Source organism: Sturnira hondurensis, unplaced genomic scaffold, assembly GCF_014824575.4.
Source record: "Sturnira hondurensis isolate 20B ecotype Veracruz unplaced genomic scaffold, ASM1482457v3 Scaffold0003681, whole genome shotgun sequence".
NCBI classification, from domain to species: Eukaryota; Metazoa; Chordata; class Mammalia; order Chiroptera; family Phyllostomidae; genus Sturnira; species Sturnira hondurensis.
In genome coordinates this window covers 5,883,538-5,905,425 of record NW_028076312.1, presented here as the reverse complement: position 1 = coordinate 5,905,425, position 21,888 = coordinate 5,883,538, and the positions used below count along the sequence as shown (strand labels likewise).

Genomic DNA, 21,888 nt, shown 5'->3' with positions numbered 1-21,888 from the left:
TACAAGTAAATCAAAGAAAAGTCATCCTGAATAACCAACTGAACACTAGCTGGAGAGAAGAAGCCTTATAAGCAAGAACAGATGAAGAAATCACATCACCATAAGAAGACTAGCTAAGCTCCAACAGGCAGCAGCTGAATTTCCAGAGGGATATATTTCAGGGTTCCCCCTGAGAAGTGTGGGGTATAAACCCTAGATTTTCAAAAAGATTTTTTTAAATTTAATTCTTATTCAAGTAGTTTTCTGTTTCATATTCCCTGCCCTGCCCCCTACAGTGCTCCCCACCTCCCTCCCATTTCCTCCCCTCACTTTAATTAAAAAGATTTTATTTATTTATCTTTAGAGGGAAAGTGAAGGAAAGAGGGAGATAAATATCAATGGTTGCCTCTCGTGTGTCCCCTGCTGGGAACTGGCCTGCAACCCAGGCATGTGCCCTGACTGGGAAATGAACCGTGATCCTTTGGTTCACAAGCCTGCACTCAATCCACTGAGCTATGCCAGCCAGGGCGTAAAGCAAATCTTGATGGACAAAAAGGGAGAGATCAACAGAAGTACAGTCACAGTAGGGGATATTAACACCCTACTGACCTCAATGGATAGACATTCCAGTCAGAAAATCAACAAGGAGACAGTGACCTAAAATAACATGCTAGATCAAATGGATTTAACTGATATCCTCAGAGGATTTCACCCCAAAGAGCACACTATACATCCTTTTCAAGTGCACATGGATTCTTTTCCAAGTCTCAATAAATTTAAGAAGACTGAAATCATATGAAGCATCTTCTCTGACCACAATAACATGAATCTGAAAATCAATCACAAGAACAACACTGATAACACACAAAGACATGGAAGCTAAATGACAGGTTATTAAACAATGAAAGGGTCAACAATGAGATCAAGGACAAAATCAAAAGATACCTTGATACAAATGAAAATGAGAACACAAAAATCCAAAATCTGGGGGACACAGGGAAAGCAATCCTAAGAGGAAAACTCATAGCATTACAGGCATATCTCAAAAAAACAAGAAAAACTTGGCCTGTGTGGCTCAGTGGATTGAGTGACAGCCTGTGAACCCAAGGGTCACCTATTGGATTCCCATTCAGGGAACATGCCTGGGTTGCAGCCAGGTCCCCGGTAGGGAGTGTGTGAGAGGCAATCACACATTGATGTTTCTCTCCCTTTTTCTCTTCCCTTTCCCCTGTCTCTAAAAATAAATAAATAAAATCTTTTAAAAAACTTAAAAAAAAAAAAAGAAAAAGCTCAATAAACAATCTTAATTTTACACTTAAAAGAACTGACAAAAGAACAACAAATAAAGCCCAAAGTGAGTATAAGGAAGGAAATAATAAAGATCAGAGCAGAAATAAACAAAACAGAGTCTAAAAATACAACACAAAAAAATCAATGAATCTAAGAGCCGGTTCTTTGCAAAGATAAACAAGATTGACAAACCTTTAACCAGGCTCATTAAGAAAAAAAGACAGGGCCCTGGCTGGTGTGGCTCAGTGGATTGGGCACGGGCCGCCAGCGCCCAACAGGGGATGCACGAGAGGCAACCATACCTTGATATTTCTCCCTTTCTCCTTCCCTTCCCCTCTAAAGATAAATAAAATCTTAAAAAAAAAGAAAAGAAAAAAAGACAGGACCCAAATAAATAAAATCAGAAATGAAATAGGAGAAATAACATCTGACACCAAAGAAATACAAAGGATTTTAAGAAAATATTATGAACAACTACATGCCAACAAACTGGATAATCTGGATGAAATGCATAAATTCCTAGAAATGTACAAGTACAATCTTCCAAAACTAAATCACAAAGAATCATAGGATCTGAATATCCAGATTACACCTAGTGAAACTGAAGCAGTAATCAAAAACTCCCAACAAAAGTCCTGGACCAAATAGGTTCACAGGAAAATTTTACCAAATATTCTGAGAAGAACTAACACTTCTCCTCAAACTATTTCATAAAACTCAAGAGGAGGGAAGGCTCCCAAGCTCACTTTACGGGGCCAGCATTATCCTAATTCCAAAACCAGATAAAGACACTACAAAAAAAGAAAATTACAGGCCAATCAATATCCCTGATGAACAGAGATGCTAAAATCCTCAACAAAATATTAGCAAACTGAACACAGCAATACATCAGAAAGATCACATACCATGATCAAGTGGGACTTATTCCAAAAATGCAAGGTTGGTACAACATTCGGACATCATAAATGGGATACACCACATAAACAAAAGGATAAAACCACAGGATCATACCAGTAGATGCAGAAAAAGTATCTGATAAAATCTAGCACTCATTTATGACAAAAACTGTCAATTTGGTGGGGAACAGAGGGAACATACCTAAACACAAAAAAAGCCACATATGACAAACCCAATGCCAGCATCATACTCAAGGGGCAAAAACTACAAGTGTTTGTTCCCTTTAAGATCAGAACAAGACAGGATGTCCGCTTTCACCTCTTATTCAACCTAATACTACATGTCTTAGCCATGGCTTTCAGACAGTAAGATATAAAAGGCATCAAAACCGGAAATGAAGAAAGTAAAACTGTCAATTGCAGATGACACTGTACAAAAAGAACCCTAAAGATTCCACTCAGGAACTATTACAACTGATAAAATAAATTCAGCAAAGTAGCAGGATACAAAATTAATATCCAGAAATCAGCTGCATTTTTATATGCCAATAACAAACTAAGAGAAAGGGAAATTAAGAAAACAATCCCATTCAAAGTTCTTAAAAAAAAAACAAAAACCCCTGGGTGGTGTGGCTCAGTGGATTAAGCACTGGTCTATGAAACAAAGTGTCGCCAGTTCGATTCCTAGTCACAGCACATGCCTGGGTTGCAGGCCAGGTCCTTGCAATCACACATTGATGCGTCTTTCCTTCTCTTTCTCCCTCCCCTCCTCCTCTAAAATAAATAAATTAAAAAATATTATTAAAAAAATAAATAAATAAAATACCTAGGAACAAACCTATCCAAGGCTGTAAAATACCTGTACTTGGAAAATTATAAGACCCTGAAGAAAGGAAATGAAGAATATACAAATAAGTGTAAGCGCCTACATAGATCATGGATAAGAGGAATTAACATCATTAAAATGTCCATGCTACCCAAAGCAATCTATAGGAAACTGAATTCCCAGGCAATTCCTATTAAGATTCCAATGATGTATTTCACAGAACTAGAACAAGTATTTCAAAAATGTATATGGAAGCACAAAAGGCCCCCCCACATAGCAGCACCAATCATGAGAAAGAACAAAGCTGGAGGAATCATGCTACCTGTTATGAAACTATAAAGCCACAGTAATCAAAACAGCCTGGTATGGGCATAAAAACAGATTCATAGATCAATGGAACAGAACAGAGAGCCCAGAAATAAATCCATAACTTTATAGTCAATTAATATTTGACAGAGGAAGCAAGCACATACAATGAGCTAAAGATAATTTATTTGATAAATGGTGCTGGGAAAATTGGATAGATAAATGCAGAAAAAGGAAAGCAGACCACTTTCCTATACCACACACAAGAATAAGTTAAAAATGGATTCAAGACTTAAAAATTAGATCCTACAGTATAAAAATCATAGAAGAAAACATAGGCAGCAATATCTCAGACACTGCTCATTGCAGTATTTTATCAGATATATCTCCACAAGCAAGGGAAGCAAAAGAAAAAATAGACAAATGGGACTACATCGAACTAAAAAGTTTCTGCAAGCAAAAGAAACCATCAGCAAAATAGACTACCCATGGAATGCGAGAACATACCCACGGATACGTCTGATAAGGAGAGACTATCCAAAATTTATAAAGAACTTACAAAACTCAACACCAAAAAAACAAACAATCCAATTGAAAAATGGGCAAAGGACTTGAATAGACACTTCTCCAAAGAGGGCATACAGATGGCCAATAGACAAACAAAAAGATGCTCTAATTATCAGAGAAATGCAAATTAAATCCATAATGAGCTATCATCTCACACCTGTCAGAACTGATATCATCAATAAATCAACAAACAAGAAGTGCTGGCAAGGATGTGGAAAAAGGGGAATCCTCTTGCACTGCTGGTGGGAATGCAGATTGGTGCAACCACTGTGGAAAGCAGTCTGGAGACACCTAAAAAAATTAAAAATGAAAGTGCCTTTTGACCCAGCAATCACACTTCTAGGAATATATCCAAAGAAACCTAAAACACTAACTCTAAAGAACTTAAGCACCCCTCCGTTCATTGCCCTGTTATGCCAAGTTATGGTAGCAGCCCAGGTGCCTATCAGGAGGTGAGTGGATAAAACAACTATGAGACATTTACACAATGCAATACTACTTGGCTGTAAAAAAGAAGAAATTTTACCCTTTGCAATAGATGGACCAGTGAAATAAGCCAGTCAGAGAAAGACAAACACCATATGACTCCACTCATATGTAGAATCTAATGAACAAAACTAACAGGCAAAATCAAGACAGTCTCACAGATAGAAGGATGACAGCTATTGAGAGGGAGGCTAGAGGGTGGAGGGATTGAGGGAAAAGGAAAAGGGACTCATGGACATGGATAACAGTGTGGTGACTGCAGGAGGTACAGGGGTGTAAGGTAATGGGAAAAACACAACGAAAAAGAAATTCAGCAGCCCAGCACCACTGGAGACCCTGAGACACCCCACAGAGAACTGTCACTATTTGACCCATCTGGCAGCTCCCTGGAAAAGCCCCATTCATTGCTTCATTTTCTTTAATCCGACTCATTGCTCACTCAGTGAGATAAGCTCTCTCCCCAGGGCATTTGGTGAAAACAATCAGTGGTAACTATTAATACTAACCTGAAGCGGCTGTACCAGTTGAGACAGACAAGGGGCTGGCCAAAAACGTTAAGGGAAATCTGGGAATAACATGTCTGTAGGGGAACATACAGAGATGTGTGTCTGATTTACAGCCAATGGCTTGGGATTTGTGATTGGCATCTAAAGTGGGGTGGGGCAGTCTGCACTCACTTCAGTTTGTCATTTGAGAAATGAATTGAACTCTAGGATCCAGCTGGTGTCTGGAGAATCATAAAATTGATTGTTGGTATTAGAAAGCACCCCAGTTGGTATCAATCCAAACCAGATCATCTTAAAATGTCAATTATAATCTCCAAGATAACCACACACACACACACACACACACACACACACACACACACACATCTCCACACCCTCAAAAATATACCACAAGAAAAAAAATCCAGGGAATTAAAAGGGTACATTACAACACATCTAACACAAAGAAGGCAATAACGAGGAACAGAAGAAAAAAAAGACAAGACATAAAAAACAGAGCAAAATGGCAAACAAATCCTATCTTATCAGTAATTATATCATATATAAATGGATAAAACTCTACCAAAAGACAAGAACTTGGCAGGATAATAAAAGTACAATCCAAGTATATGTTACCAGAAACAAACTTTACATTCAAAGACACAAGTTAAAAGTAAAAATATGGAAAAAGAGATACCATGCTAATGGTGACGAAGGAGAGCTGATGTGACTATATTAACATCAAAACAGACTTAAAACAAAGTTTGTTACTAGAGACAATGGAGGACACTTTATAATGATAAAAAGCCCAATCCGTTAAGAATCTAAAAAAGACCCAATACGAATGTAGCAAAAACTGCCATAAGTGGAGGGGAAAACAGACAATTTGAAAGTGATAGTTGAAGACTCAGTTGCCTTTGTTGCAATGCTGGAGAGAACGAGGAGGCAGACAACCCACGAGGAAAACTGCAGACAGACAAGGCTGCAGCCCAGCCGGACGAAGGGACAGCTACGGAGCACTGCACCCGGCAAGGGCCGAGTTCGCACCTGCCCCTGAAACACTCTCTACACCTTCTCAGGTCAAGAGACAAGCCTCAATAAATTTAAAAGGGCTGAAATCACACAAAGTATGTTCTCCGACCACAATGAAATTAAATTAGAAATCCTAACAGGAGGAAATTTGGGAAATTCACAAATACGTGAAAATTAAACACCACACTCTATAACCAATGGCTCGAAGTAGTCATAAAGGAAATTTTAAAATATTCACACAATTTCATTTACCCAAACACAGGGCAAATTAAGAGAATGCAGAGTTGTTCTGATAAGGAAATAAAACTAGAAGGATAGCAATGCTTATCTTGATAAGCTGATTTGAGAATTTAACTAGGTAAAGTTTGTCTAGATGGGAAAACACTAAACATATTAATCAGGTCATTAGTTACCATTGGTTTTTATTCTTAGCTAGCAACTAACAACTCGGCAGAACCAGCATGTGCTGGTAACAAACAACTCACAGGAAATCACAGGGATTTTTTTTCTGACAACATACAGATTAATAGGGTAGGGGTGCATGCAGACACTGGAGCCCCACCTCAGCAAGGCACTGGAAAAGGTCTCACACAACTTGGTGGACAATACAGAGAAACCTGGACTAGGTATCAGGACCATTCAGGTAGCTCAGTAAGTAACAATTGTTTAAAGATTATTTATTTATTTATGTTTAGAGATGGGGAGGGAGGGAGAAAGAGAGGGAGAGAAACATCAATGCATGGTTACCTCTCATTCAACCCCTACTGGAGACCTGGCCCACAACCCACACATGTGCTGACTGAAACACTCTCTACACCTTCTCAGGACAAGAGAAGGGCTGACTGGGAGTCAGACCTGCAACCCCTTGGTTCACAGGTTGACGCTCAATCCACAAGCGACACCAGCCAGGGCCAATATATAACAATTTTAATCTGGAGGATTAATTCTAGTAATAAATTAGTGTTACGGACTGAACGTATGTGTCCTTCCCAAAATTCCTATGTTAAGACCAAACCCCCCAATGTGCCTGCATTTGGAAAGCCTGTGAGAAAATGACAAAGGTTAATAAGTAAGATCATAATGCTGGGTCCCTATAAGAGTAAGAGACACCAAAGCTCTCTCCCCACTGTGTGCAGACACAGGGAGAAGGCAGCCAGCTACAAGTCAGGCAGAGAGCTCCAATGAGCACCTTGCCTTTCTAATCCCAGCTTCCAAAACCGTAATAAATTTCTGTTGAGTCACCCCGTCTATGATATTTTGTTAGGCAGCCCAAGCAAACTAGTACAATTAGGGAACTATATTCTACATTGTTTTCATGGATGACTAGTTAGATTTACAAGTCACGGATCAAACTGAAAAACTGCAGGCCCTGGCTGGTGTGGCTCCATGGATTGAATGCTGGCCTGTGAACCAAAAGGTCACTGGTTCGATTCCCAGTCAGGGCACTGCCTGGGTTGCAGGTCAGGTCCCCATTTGGGGGTATGTGAGAAGCAACCACATGTTGATGTTTCTCTCCATCTCTTTCTCCCTCCCTTCCATTCTCTAAAAATAAATAAATGAAATTTTTTAAAAAATTAAATAAAAAAACTAAAAGCAGACTGTTTGGATTCCTCTCGCTATTTAAAAAAAAAAAAGAAAGAAAGAAAAGAAAAACTGCAGAACTGGGTACCCAATGACTCTGACAGTCTGAAAAGGAAACTCAAACCTAACCAGATGAAATTCAATACGGATAAATATGTGATCCTCCTCCTGAATACCACAGCAAACAAATTACGGTAGCTAACTTTTACAGAGTGCTTTCTACACGGCAGACACTGTTCCAAGTCTTTAACTGGTAGTATCTCAATTACTCCTCACTGTAAGCCTAAGAGTAAGCATTGCTATTAGTCCTGTTTTTCAAGAGGGCACATAATCTGCCAAGACCCCAGGCAGCCTGACCCCCGAGGAGGTCTCTAAACTGACGCACTCCCGTCACCTTTGCATAGCCCCCAGGAAAGGACACTGCTCGGTGGTCCTCAGGCCAAGTCCCAAGAGTCTGCAGAGGTGACAGCATTAGTGGCTCTAATCTAATGGGAAGTTTTATGTAATTTCACAACTATTAACAAAACAAGCACTCAGAATAAAATATACTCAGTATTTGTATCAATCTAGAACATTGGCAAAACATAGCCTTGTACTACTATATCAAATACCTTTGGACATAACCAGCATATAAGTGATTTTACTTACGAGTTACTGTCATTCTTACACGAGCATGTGAAAGAGTGCTCCTTCCTCACTTGTTCTCTTAGCCTAATGTCCTAGTTCCCTGTCCTGCTGGTTAAGTAAGACAAACTGCCAGGCAAAGATCACTACACAAGCTTCTTTCTCCCTGAACCTCTCTAGTTATTTTATAACCATCAGTTAGTAACAAGATACAAGGTATTTTGTTTTCGTTTACCAAGCAAATGACAGTGGTGTAAGAACAGAAATTTCACTCTGTTAGTGGAGCCGAGTGCACGGCCCGGCCGTACCCTTTCATCAGCTGCGCTGCTGTGAAGTAGGCGGCCATCGCCTGGTCGTGCTCACTCTCCACCGCAAACGAGTGCCCATACGCGATCCACGCAGGCCCGTAGGTCTTCTCAAGCGTCGTAGCTTTACTAAAACAAGACACTTCATTCAATTAATGTATGTCATCTTAAAGCGTTAATGTTATGTAAGCTGATGGTTCCAAACGCATTAAAATAAACAAGCTGCCGATATATTAAACACTAATGTAACATCTGTGTTAATTCATTTGAAATAAAAGAATATTTAATGGTACAAGCAAAAGGCTAAGAAATTTTAGGAGAGCATCACAACTTTTTCGGTACTATAGTTGAAGCCATTAGCATTCTGTATAGAATTAACAAATGTTACTTAATCCAGGAGCTGCACTTTACAATTCAGTAGGTAAATGGGGGGAGCTGCAACCATTTAGGGCCTGTTTTGTGCCAGGTACCATGTTAGATGCCTTACGTGCCTCATCTAATCCTTACTACTTATATTATAAGTACACTGAGGCAGGAAAGACTGAGTCCTACAAAAGGTGGCAGGAAGGTCCCACTGGTCCCATGAACCACTGGTCCCCACACAGGCTGAAACAGGCAGGCTCCAATCAGTGGCCACTGGTGACACACAATGGGAAATAAAGCAAACACCACAAAACACAGAAAATGTAAAGGGTAAGATACGGACTTCCTAGAATTTTACTCTCTAAGTTTTCTTTCACCCAAACATCCCCTGTTTCATTGGAGGCCATCAGCGCATAAGCATACCAGCTCACAGAAGCATGGTTCGGAAACAACTCCAGCACACAGCACCTTCCCACTGGGAAAAGGCACCAGCGAGGTTTGGTGAAACACTTAACACAACTAACCAGAGACTCTCCCTGTTTTCTTCCCAGGACAGGATGCTTTTGTGCCATCTTACCAATTTTCCTAACAATCCCGGGATACAAATATTACGTAATTCCCATTTTCAGAAAAAATTATAGAGAAATTAACTTTCCCAAGAGATTATGGCCAGTAAAAGCAAGCAGCAGAACCTAGATTAGAATTCAAGTCTGTGTTCAAAGTTTACACATGTCCCCTTAGATCCATTTTCTATTTTGCTCATGTGGAGTAAATCACAAGTACCACTGTATCTTAAACCTTTAGTAACTAATTTTTCACATACAGACATTTTCCTGTACTTGCATAACTGAATATACTGGTTAAGTAGCTTGACAGGGTTGCAATGAATTCCTTAAATGGAAACCACAGCAGGTCCCTGTGTAAGTCAGTTCACTATGCCAAGAATTCTGCTCTACAGTCACATTTAATGACCCTAATCTCATGTAAGACTTCTTAACAAAAGTCCTAAAAGTAAATGGTTAATAGCATCTTTGTAAAAAAAAAAGACAGCACCTTTCAAACTACTTTATATTGTTCTCTATTATTTCATATTTCTCACTTATAAATAAAAACTTAAATATAACTTAACCTTGAGAGCAAGGTCTAGACCACTGATTACTTTTGTCTTCCTCATGACTTCTTATAAAGAGAAAGGTGCGTAACTGATGCAACTAAATTGAATCTGCCAAATAAAACATTTTTTTACATTTAAAAAACTTCCTATTGCATTAAAGCAGATGAGCAAGAAATCTCTTCCTACCAGTTCACTAGAGTGAGGAAGACAAAAAATTCATACCTGAGATATCTTCTGGCATGTTCATTCTTATGACCAACCATGAGATAATAGCATCCAACTGCAAACCAAGACACCTACAAAGTTCAAAATTTACCATGACCAAAGATCTGAACTTTGAGTTAAAAATACCTAACAAATTAGGTTAGAGGACAGACTAGGTGTTCCACCCTACATTCTAGTTCAAGTTAAAAATTTCTATCAGATGGGCTGTCTAGTAAGGGTCCTAGATAAAAGAGAACCAAATCTCCACGGCATTTCCTCAAAATGCCTCAGTCACTCCCTACAGCACTGAATGCAATACGAGGTTCCTGCAGACACCCTATTTCAAACACAGCCTAAGCCCTGGCCTCCCACCTGCACTGTGAGCCTTCCATGGCTCGACCCTGATTCTACTAGGTTCTACATCACTAGATGACATCTCTTGCATATTTCACCTCTTTGTAATTATTTTCACACTGGTCTAGGGTACAGATTGTAACCTGAGACTCAGACCCTGATTCCTGACTTTTGTCCTTTTTAAGGACACAGTTCCTGATTCCATTTTCAAGTTCTAGGTCTTAACTTAGTCTGATCCATGACAGTTTGGAAGAATCATTGCACAATCCAACAAATTACCTTATATATGCAATGTGAGAAAGCTACCATGCAATTATTAGCATAACTTATAAGAGGTAGAAATGTAACTTTGACTTTCAATATTTTATTTTTCTGTATGTTTTTAAAATAAAAGCATATACAATTTCTATAATTAGAAAAAGATGAAGATTTTTAAGTTATGTTTCAAGTACACTAAAAAATACCTTCATGAACTGAGAAAGTTAATGCTGCTTCTAATTATCATAAGCACTAGGAGATTCTGCTCCAACACCCTAAAATAAAACATATTTGCTTAATCTTAAATATAAGCTACTGTCTAAATACTAGTTAAGCATTTTCTTTAAGTTCAAGTAAGAAAAAAACACTGTAAGAAAAAATGTTTATATTTACTTACAGGGTTGCTAGGGTATAAATCCACCAATTTATGAGAAAGATAGAAAAGCTCTACATTAGAAAAAAAAGAATAAAATTATTCACATCAAATGAATTTTAAGGTTATTGCTTTCCCCCAGTTATAACTCTTCACAATCATATAAATCGTGTTCTCACAGCAATGATTGCATTCTTTCTTTCTAGATACAAAATTCACTTACCTGATGAAATACAGAAACACCAGGGGGCAGGTACAATGGCTGTTATCATTCAAGTTCCCCACAACCAATTCCTAACCCAGTGCACATCCCGTAGGTGGGCACTGAGCATTCGCCGGGTGGCTGGAGACAAAGTACTGCACGCTCCTTAAGAGATTATTTCAAAGCACCTCACCTATCTTAAAAACTCCTGTCTCTTACTCCAGGGGCATATAGGGACGATCATAATCACCCACAACCAATTTGGCTGACGATGCTCTCAAGTTTATCAAAGTATCCAGATGATTTCCTCTTAAGTACTGTGTGAGTCCTAGGCATGCGACAATGACAGTTCCCACGTGCAGGCTTGAGTTCACTAGACCAGGGCAGCTGGGGAGTCTGAATCTCCTACAAGCTGCCCAGAGACGTGATGCTATCGGTCACGGGCCACACTTGGGCCCAGCTGAGATTTGCAGTTGGGGTAGTGGCAGGTTCTTCTTCCATTTGACAGAACTCATTATACAGTTTAAAAGATTTAAGGGCAAATACAGTCCAAGTACAACTAAATGTTTCTAAAATGTTAAAGTATAGAAAACATGAGCAAAAACTGCCTGCCCCTTTCCAATTTCTAAAAAGTTACTGATTCTTGTCATATCAGTTTGCTTAAGGATTTTATAGAAAGAGCGAAAAAGGCAAAACTGCCATCCAACTCTTAGACCACAAATTACACTTGAGACAAGGAAGCAGTGATGAAGAAATAGTGTGTTGCTGAGATAAGAGAATAGACCACTGGTCACTGATAAGCATTTCTCTCCCCCGGCTGTTACTTTCATTGTAAAACTTCATTATGTTGTTACCTACAATCTCAATTACCCAGGACTTGTGAGACAAAATTTCAAGAGTTAATAGAAAAATTCTTACCGTTTGCTTTATTCAGCTCCACAAGTGTCCCTATATGTACCGGTAAGCAATTTGCATGGAAAGGATCTTTTTCCATTACTCTGAAAGTTAAAGCAACACATTACTACCCCAGAGTCAGTACGCACCAGTGCTCACTATAATGAGCTATGTTAAGTATACTCATTACAGCACTGTGTACCACACTGGTGGTTATAGTGCTTGTTTTACTATCTCAACACCACTATCTTCAGGTTGGTTCAGTCAAGGCCATGATTAGGTTATAAATAAAAGAAAAATTCTTGTTTATTTAGAAGGAATAAAAATAAACATTGTGGGGGTAGGAAGGTATATAGGGGACAAATGGTAAAGAAAAAAATACAATAAAATTTTTTAAAAATCTCATTCATTTACTTTAATAGAACTGTAACATAAAATTATCTCAATTATTTAGAAGAATCAAAAAAACAATGAGAAATATAGCCCTTGCTGGTGTAGCTCAGTGGATTGAGCACAGGCCTGTGAAGCAAAGGATCACAGTTTGATTCCCAGTCAGGGCACGTGTCTGGGTTGCAGCCCAGGTCCCCAGTAGGGGACACATGAGAGGCAACCACACACTGATGTTTCTCTCCCACTCTTTCTCCTTCCCTTCCCCTCTCTCTAAAAATAAATAAATATTTTTAAAGTGTGAAATATAAAACAGATCCCAACTATTTATCAATTAAAACTTTTCTGAATTCAAGATTTAAGTACCCTAAAGCTCCATTAAAAATAGTATATATAATTCAGCTAGAAGACAAGTTTGAGCTATGTATACTAGAAATTTGGTGTGGGTCAAGATGGCTTGGCTAATCAGTGACTAAGCATAATTATCTACAAGATTTCACTAGTTTCTAACAAAGAAAGGGGTTTTATAAAACTATGTGCCATAACAGTATTTTCTTCTTTCTTGTTTGGCTCAAAATTTAAAAAAAAATTAATCTTTTTTTTTAATTAAATACTTTTGAATTTTATTGTTGTTCAAGTAGTTTTCTGCCTTTCCCTCGCACTCCTCCCCCAGAATGGTATTTTCAAACTTGCAAATTATCAAAGACTAAAATGAGACATGTATCCTCCCAAGTTAATGAAAAGCCCTACAAATGTGTATAAACCATGTCTCTAAATGCTTCTTTAAAACAGCGCCCCTTTTGTTACTCTGCAAAGTAGTAAAGGCAACTTAAATTATCATCAATTTCTAGATCACTCAGAAACCATGTCATACATTTCTTAAGTAAAATGGACTGAACTCTTATGTTCCTACATAAAAATGAGTGGATATACTTACACAGAAGTTAGCTTGTAGCACATTTTGAAATCACAGTTATAATAATGTCGTTCAGCTAAAGATACAACCACATCCAGATTCTCTTGTAAACCATCTACAGACTCCGGAATGACCGTTTCACTGGGTTTATTATACTGAAATAGAGGAAAGTAAATAAAAACTCAATGAGCTACACCAAATCAAAAGGTAGGCTCCACTTGACCCATGTGGCTAAAGGATTTACATAAGGACGTTATGTGAGCCCCTGGAAACATTTCTAACCTCAAGACTCATCAGTCTTCCTTCCTCTAAATGAACTTAATTCTCTTCTCAATTTTACCACAGAATTCCACAGTAGGACATATTTAACAAAGTAGAAGTTCAGGACACATAAGACAAAGAGCCTCATTTTCATGCAACATCATTCAATTTATCACATAGTTCAATATTTTAGTATAAGTAGTTCCTGGGAGGAAGACATATATTTTTGAAAGCTTTTTACTGAATCATATATATTTTTTTCTAAATTTATATTTATTGATTTTAGAGGGAGGAAGGGAGAAGATAGAGAAACATCAATTTGTTACTCCACTCATTTTATGCATTCACTGGTTGCTTCTATGCGCCCTGACTGGGGATCAAACCGGCAACTTTGGCACTTCGGGGACAATGCTCCAACCAACTGAGCTACCCAGCCAGGGCCACACCATGTGTTTTATTTTTTTTATTTTTATTTTATTTTTTAAAAGATTTTATTTATTTATCCTTAGAGGGGAAGGGAAGGAGAGAGGGAGAGAAATATCAATGTATGGTTGCCTCTCATGTGTCCCCTGTCAGGAACTGGCCTGCAACCCAGGCATGTGCCCTGGCTGGGAATCGAACCGCAATTGTCTGGTTCGCAGGCCCATGCTCAATCCACTGAGCTACACCAGCCAGGGCACCATATGTTTTAAATAATATAAATCTACTCTTGCAAAAGTGCTAAATTAATAAAAATAATTTCTAAAAATTAACTAGTAATAGAGGCCAAAGTGAGTGAAACAAGATGCTTACATAATGCAAATACTGTGATTTATTTACCTTTTTTAATTTGTTCTCAAATAGAAAACGTAGCAATTCTTGTTCTTCAGTACAAAGCTTGCTAAGAGGTAGTGATTCAAGAAGTTCTTTTTCTTAAAAACATTGAGAAAAAAAATGTCCTCATAATACTGATGGAGAAAAAAACGTTAGCAATGAAAAACATTCTTCTATAGCTCTTGGTCTAAGTAAATCAAACCTAAAGGAGAAAATGACAAGATCAAAATGCACCAGAGAAAGCAAAGACAGTGGTTCCAGGCCCAGTGATGAGAACTCCCTGGAGGGCCCTACCACGAGGCCTCCCAGGTGACTCTGACCAATGACCGACCACGCTGACAGCCCACCAAGCCAGCTTCCCAACCTCAGCACTTGAGCACTTTGTGAGAATAATCATCTGTTGTGTTGGCTATCCTATACACCACAGGTATTTAGCAGGATCTCTGGCCTCTACCTACTAGCAATCAGTAGCAACCTCCAACCCTCCTACCCTGTCCCCAGTTACATCAATCAAAAATGTCTCCAGATACTGCTCAATGTCTCCTGGGAGACAAAGCAACCTGAAAATGACTGCGCTAGGCTAAAATATGTTGGAATCCTATTAAAATTACATGTTCATTTTGGTTTCTCTTGTTTATCCACCTCACATTGCTGCTGACACCCTAGGTCAATGGTTCTCAGCTGTTTTTTATACCTTAGGATCATCTGGGAGCTTTAAACCACGCCAGAGTCTCCCCACCAGAGATTCTGATTCAACCAGTCTGTGTTCGGACCTGCACACTGATGTTTTTACAGTTCCTCAGGGATTTAACATGCAGTCAGGTATAGAACCACATAATCAGATATTCAAATCTGGGTTCACATGATCTCAAATCACTTCTCAAAAACATAGCCCCATCACATCCCAATCTCTAAAGATTCTGCCTACAATGGGCACTGCATAATACTGTATTCTGTAATGCGCTTCGTATTTGAAGGCATAAAGGAAGTTAATAGGTCTACTAAATCTAAATCTGTACAGAGTCTGCTCTTGATTCTATAGATTTCAGAGGAAAAAAATAAAAAAAGAATATCAATAGTGCTAAATATAAAAACACCTGAGTTTCCAAACCTTCTTGGGCCGTCAACATGTGGTGTGATGTCAAAAGGTCAAATGCTTCGAAACAGTAGACGTCCAGCTTCAAGGCTTCTTTGTAGCTATAAGTGGCCAGGGTGCGGTTATCTAGAGCATCATAGATTTTCCCTCGTAAAAGACAAATAGAACTCTTTATCTGTAGGAAAAATATGGTGAGTCACATACTAAGTCAATACTTTTAAACCTTATTTATCAAAAATTTTATACAATCTGAAGGCCTCAGCCTCTTTTACATCTGAAAGGATTTTTCCACCCCACTGTCAGACACAGTACAAACGGAAACACACGGGCAAAGAAAGCTCCTCTACCCTGTGGTCGCTAGGCCCTCCTCACTTCCACAAGTCCCTGTCGTGTACATGTCGCTGCTACGTTCTTCATGACTTGCTTTGCCTCAAACAGGGTCATGATTTAGGGACACCAACAGCACAAACACAGTACATCAAACTGCAGTACAATCTGACGGGTGGATCTCAACCAAAGGATCTGGCAGCAGTGCAGCCCCGTGGTTAGGACCATGCCTTTCTGGAACTGGACAGACCTGAGTACAGGTCCCAGTTCCGACAGACCAGTGACCTCAGACAAGAGGTACAACCTTTCTAGGTTGCAGTTTCCTTTTCTCACCTAACTTACAGGCTCTGTGGGGGCAGAGGCAGTACTCCCCGTAGAGCTAGCACAGGGTGCTATTACCTCACTATTACCGTTAACAAGGAAAAGCAGAAATCTGACTGATGTTCCAGACTCTGAATCTCAAGAAACACAAAACTGAGCATGATGACGCTGAAAGGGGAAGCGAAAACTGGCAAAGGGATGAAGAAGATTCATCATAAAACCGAAACTTAAAAACTACTGGAGGACCTTATGAGAGAACTATAGACCTATGCAGTATCTGATGAGTTATTATTTTTTTAAAAAGTAATTTTATAAAATAAACAATAGGTTACAAGTAAATCATTTATTTCTTAGCAAATAAATGAATGGATAAGAGGTCCAAAAATAATACCAAGCTGTCATAAATGCATGTCTGGGCAGAAAGACGGACACTTTCTAGAACATAAAGTCCAAAAACAAAAGGTAAGAGAAAAAGAGAACACCTAAAAATGTATAGTGTTCCCACATTTTTGAGGTGAAAGTAACCAAGTTTCTTAATGTCATAAAAACTAACTGGAAAAATGGGAGAATTGATGGGCAACAGCTAAACAGCGCAGGGTTTCTCTCTGAAAGGCAAGAACACCGAGGCCCTAAAGCTGACTGTGGGGAGGGCTGCACCGCTCTGTGGAAACACCAAAAGCCAACTGCACACTTAATGAATGGACTGCATGACATGTGGACTGTTTCTCGAGAAAGCTGTTAGAAAGCACAAGGAGAAGAGTAACGGTCCAGATTAGTCATCTGACTGCAGGTGTCACTTATTATTATACAAATCTCTGCCAGCAAGCAATTCGCACTTTCCTGCACATGAGAAATGCGCAGACCGAAACACACAAACTACCATGAATGGAACCGCCAAACCACTCTCCATAAAGCAATGATCTAAGGTAACCAAAGTTTCTTGGGGGTAGATAACAAACACTTGAATCACAGTAAGAATAAAAACTATTTCATCCGTGAGGAATAGTTTAAGGCATCAAATATGAGAAGGAAAATCTCAAGTCAGCCTAATTCAGATTCAAGACTCTGAGAACATAATTACAGCTTCCAGTTGATAGCTCAGAAATGTCTCAGAATCTTTTTGGGTGTTGGTGGGCAACTTAAGTAAGCTGGCAACCAAGCTATTTTAATGTGGTTATACTCAAGTAGAAGAAAATGATTTGTGCGCACTAGGCCACGTGGGTAATTCTTACTGGTGGTGCTGAAGCATGCTTATTACAGTAGTACTTACTGAGGACTGTGACATTTCCCAGTCACTGGAGGGGTCTTTCAAGCCACTTTCATCCTTTGAGTACTTCTCAAATAACCGTTTGTTGATTGGCTCCTCCATATCCAGAATATCAAGAGCCTGCTGATGCTCCTTCGCAGCATACTATGTAGAAAACAGAAGCACTGCTCATCAGCCAACACTAGACATAAAGACAAACACTGCAGGTTTTAGGAGGGTAATGAATATCATACCCATTCGTTACTTAAATTTAAAATGCCTAAAGCAGAATTTTTTCCATGCATGTAATTGGAGAATCAATATTTTATAGCAAACAATATTTAAAAAAAAGAACTTTTCCTCACAAAATATTAATCTGCCCAACTCCATCGTTAGAATTCTCATACAATGTGAAGTACATGTAACATACACATAACTAAACTTTTACCAAATAAAAAGGAAACTGAGTGTACACTTACATGACATCTAGCTGCAAGGTAGCGGCATGATTCATACAACTAGGAAAGAAATTAATCTATTAAAATAGTGGTCAAGATTACATGCATCCTCTCTCTAAAAAGAAAACTGTGAGGGTGAAATAAAGGAAGCTATTTTCATAATTTCTCATTTTACTCCTGCAGAGAAAACAAGCCAGTCTCTCTAACCCACAGTCATCATACACCTGCTGCTTTACTAGGCACTGGGGTTTCGACAAGGAGTAAGGACCTGCCCTCGAGGAGGTCAAAGCAGGGAGACACAAACACAGCATGCAGCTCCCTTCACAACTGTGAAAGGACAGGAAGAGTACTAGTCACACGAAGAAGAAAACATCTGCAGGGGAGAGGGTTAACGAGAGTTGGTCAGCATCCCAGGAACTGAGTCTGAGTAACTGCCTCAAGCCTAAATACAAGTAGCCAGCGTGACTGGGGTACTTGTTACATGTACCGACAATGGTGGGAGGTCAGAAGTAGACTGGCGAGAAACCATAAAGGACTCTGGGAGTCTATTAATGCTAATGCATCTGATCTTATCCTATAGGAACTGGGAGGTCACTAAAGGTATTGTGAGTGACAAATCAGATCTGTGTTTCAGGAAGAACACCCCTTTGATAGTTTAAAAGAAAAACTGGGACAGGGAAGGTGGAAAAGATGTTACTGGAGAAAAGAGACAGGAAGGGAGACAAAACCAACAAAACAGATAAATTAAACACCTGACACGTCCGAATGATAATGAGAAAAGACTATCCACAATTTCAGAGCTATTCAGAGAACAGAATTTTTGAAACTTGATGACTAGAGGTGGAGGAAAAAACAAGGTGACTGAGATTAGGAATAGAAAACTTGAGCCCTGGCTGGTGTGGCTCAGGTGACTGAGCACCAGACTGCAAACCAAAGGGTCGCTGGTTGGATTCCCAGTTGGGGCACTTGCCTGGGTTGAGGGCCAGGTCCCCAGTAGGGGAGTGTGCGAGAAGCTATCATACAATGATGTTTCTCTCCCTCTTTCTCCCTCCCTTCCCCTCTCTCTAAAAAATAAATAAATAAATATTTTTTTTTTAGGGAAACTTGAATCCGTTTAAATAATTTTGACACAAAACATAAACCTATAATAGTAATCTAATGACAGTTTTTTAAAAAACGCTGAGAAGCTATAAAGTTCATACAATCACTTACTTTGTCCAGCTTTCGTGACCGAAGCGCATGAGCTGCTCTATGATACTGTGCTGTCAGGTAAAGACATTGAGCCAACCAATAAATGTCCTGGGGTTCCTCTAGAGGGAAAAATTACAAAAATGGTCAGAAGTCAAGGTAAGATACAAAAATTTTTAAAGATAGAGAAATCAGGAAAAAGAATCACTTACCATGAGAGAGTGAAGCTACTTTATCTGCCCAAAACAGAGCACTTTGATATTGTTGCTGTAGTAAAAAAAAAAAGTGATGATTGCTGTTATTTCAACTTTTAAACAGATACCTAATTAGAATGCTGTATAATAGGTTGACATCTCAGTACAATAATTTTTTTACATGTAGTAGGGGGTCTATCAATCAAATCTTTATCTTATATCTCAGCTGGTGAGTTTTAATTCAATGGTAAAATTTTAAAAAATGTAAGATCATCAACATATGTAGCTGAAAAATATAGTTAAAAAAATAAACATATGGTGCAAAATGTATCAGTAGGTACTGGCATAAAAACAGATATAGAGCCATGGAAATAGAATGCAGAACCCAGAAATAAATACTCACTTATATGGGCAATTAACTTATGACAAAGGAGGCAAGGATACAATAAGTGGTACTAGGGAAAATGAACAGATACATGCAAAACATTGAAATTGTACCATATACAAAAATAAATTCAAAATAGATTGAAGACTTAAATGTAAGACCTAAAACCATAAAACTCCTAGAAGAAAACATAGTCAGTAAACTCTGTGACATCACTCTTAGCAATATCTTTTTGGATATGCCTTGGGTAAGGGCAACAAAAGCAAAAGTAAAAAAATAGGACTGCATCAAAATAAAGTTTTTGCACAGTGAAGGAAACCAACAAAACAAAAAAGATGAACGATTTAATGGGAGAAGATATTCACAAACGTTATTGGGTTGGCCAAAAATTGTTTTTTTCTGTAATATGGCTCTAGTAGTGATTGTCTAACTTCATTCTAAACAATTTTGTTAAGATTGTATTGTGACAGCTATCATAGCAACATGCGGGTTTTAAAAAGATTTTACTTATTTATTTTTAGAGAGAGGGGAATGGAGAAAAAAAGAGAGGGAGAGAAACATCAATGTGTGGTTGCCTCTCGTATGCCCCCTACTGGGGATCTGGCCTGCAACCCAGGCCTGTGCCCTGACTGGGAATCCAATCAGGGACCCTTTGGTTTGCAGGCCAGCTCTCAATCCACTGAGCCAGGGCTAGTGCCTGAGCACTAGCCAGGACTCAAAGTGCACTTTAAAACAACTTATCAAAACTGGTGAACTTTTGTGTAGCCATTTTAATACTGAAGGTGCAAAAAATAAGCAATATTTCAGCATATTATGCTTTATCATTTCAAGAAAGGTAAACACAAGTGAAGCACACAAAAAAAGTTTGTGCAGTGTATGGGAGTGCTGTGACTGATCGAATGCCTCAAAAGTGGTTTACAAAGTTTCATGCTGGAGATTTCTTGCTAGACAATGTTCCACAGTGGGGTAGGCCAGCTGAGGTCAACAGCAATCAAATCAAGACATTAACTGAGAACGATCAAAGATTCTACCTGCCACATGGGAGACAGCAGACATACTCAAAATATCCAACTCAATAAAGTTATTGATGAAAATGAAAAATGTGTCTTACTTTGCAAAAAACAAAAACATACAGAGTTTTCAGCCAACACGATACATCTGATACGGGGTTAATACCCAGAATAAGGAACTCATACAAGTTAAACACCAAAAACATAAAGAACCCAATTTAAAAAATGGGCAGAGGACTTGAACAGAAAATGCTACAAAGATGTCATACAGATACCCAATACACGTATGAAAAGATGCTCAACATCACTATCATCAAGGAAGTGCAAATTAAAATCAAAATGAGATTATGACCTCATACCTGTCAGAATGACTATCATCATTAAATCAACAAAGAAGTGCTGGTGAGGATGTGGAGAAGATGGGAACCCTCATACACTGCTGGTAGGATTGCAAATTGATGCAGTCACTATGAAAAACAGTATGGAGTTTCCTCAAAAAATAAAAAATATATGACCCGGCAATTTCATTTCTGGGTCTTTACCCAAAGAAAACCAAAACACTAATTCCAAAAGATACAAGCACCCCTATGATCATTTCAGGATTACTTACAATAGCCAAAATAGGGAAGCGACCTAGTCCACCAGTAGATGAATACACAAAAAAGACATGGGGAGAGGATATACATCACTCAGCAATAAAAAATAATGAAGTCTTGCCATTTGTAACAATATGTATGGACCCAGAGAGGATGGTGCTAAGTGAAATAAGTCAGAGATAGGCAAATATCGTATGATTTTACTTACAAATGGAATCTAAAAAAATGAATAAACAGAACAGAAAGAGACCCAGAGATACAGAGAAGCTGACAGGTGTCAATGAATAAGGGGATAGGGGAAAAGTTTTGAAAACAGAAAAAAAATGCATCTGTACGTATCTAATACAGTAGATAATTTAAAAGATTATTTTCCAATACCTACTCATTAGTAATGGTTCTCAATTTTTCTACAATCTTTGCCTCAGTCCTCCTGGATGCAAACTAGGAACTCATTCCTCAGTCTGGGAGGAGGAGTGCTCAGACCTGTTACAAATCAGCTCAATGTATTAAGTGCCCCAGGGGCGGAAACCAGGCCTGTCTCATTCCTCACT

At 38.7% G+C, this 21,888-nt stretch overlaps 1 protein-coding gene across 2 annotated transcripts in view; it reads right to left on the bottom strand.

Moving 5' to 3' along the window:
- The window catches only part of CDC16 (cell division cycle 16), a 35,616-nt gene that overhangs the window by 12,542 nt on the left and 1,186 nt on the right, over window positions 1-21,888 (bottom strand). For both annotated transcript variants that reach the window (XM_037042103.1, XM_037042102.1), the window contains exons 2-12: window positions 19,365-19,419; window positions 19,177-19,274; window positions 17,986-18,024; window positions 17,531-17,671; window positions 15,628-15,787; window positions 14,523-14,614; window positions 13,464-13,597; window positions 12,164-12,243; window positions 11,068-11,117; window positions 10,077-10,150; window positions 8,381-8,506 (exon numbers count right to left, since the gene is read on the bottom strand). In XM_037042103.1, coding sequence (XP_036897998.1) covers window positions 8,381-8,506; window positions 10,077-10,150; window positions 11,068-11,117; window positions 12,164-12,243; window positions 13,464-13,597; window positions 14,523-14,614; window positions 15,628-15,787; window positions 17,531-17,671; window positions 17,986-18,024; window positions 19,177-19,274; window positions 19,365-19,419 — 1,049 coding nt within the window. The remainder of the gene's footprint in view (window positions 1-8,380; window positions 8,507-10,076; window positions 10,151-11,067; window positions 11,118-12,163; window positions 12,244-13,463; window positions 13,598-14,522; window positions 14,615-15,627; window positions 15,788-17,530; window positions 17,672-17,985; window positions 18,025-19,176; window positions 19,275-19,364; window positions 19,420-21,888) is intronic.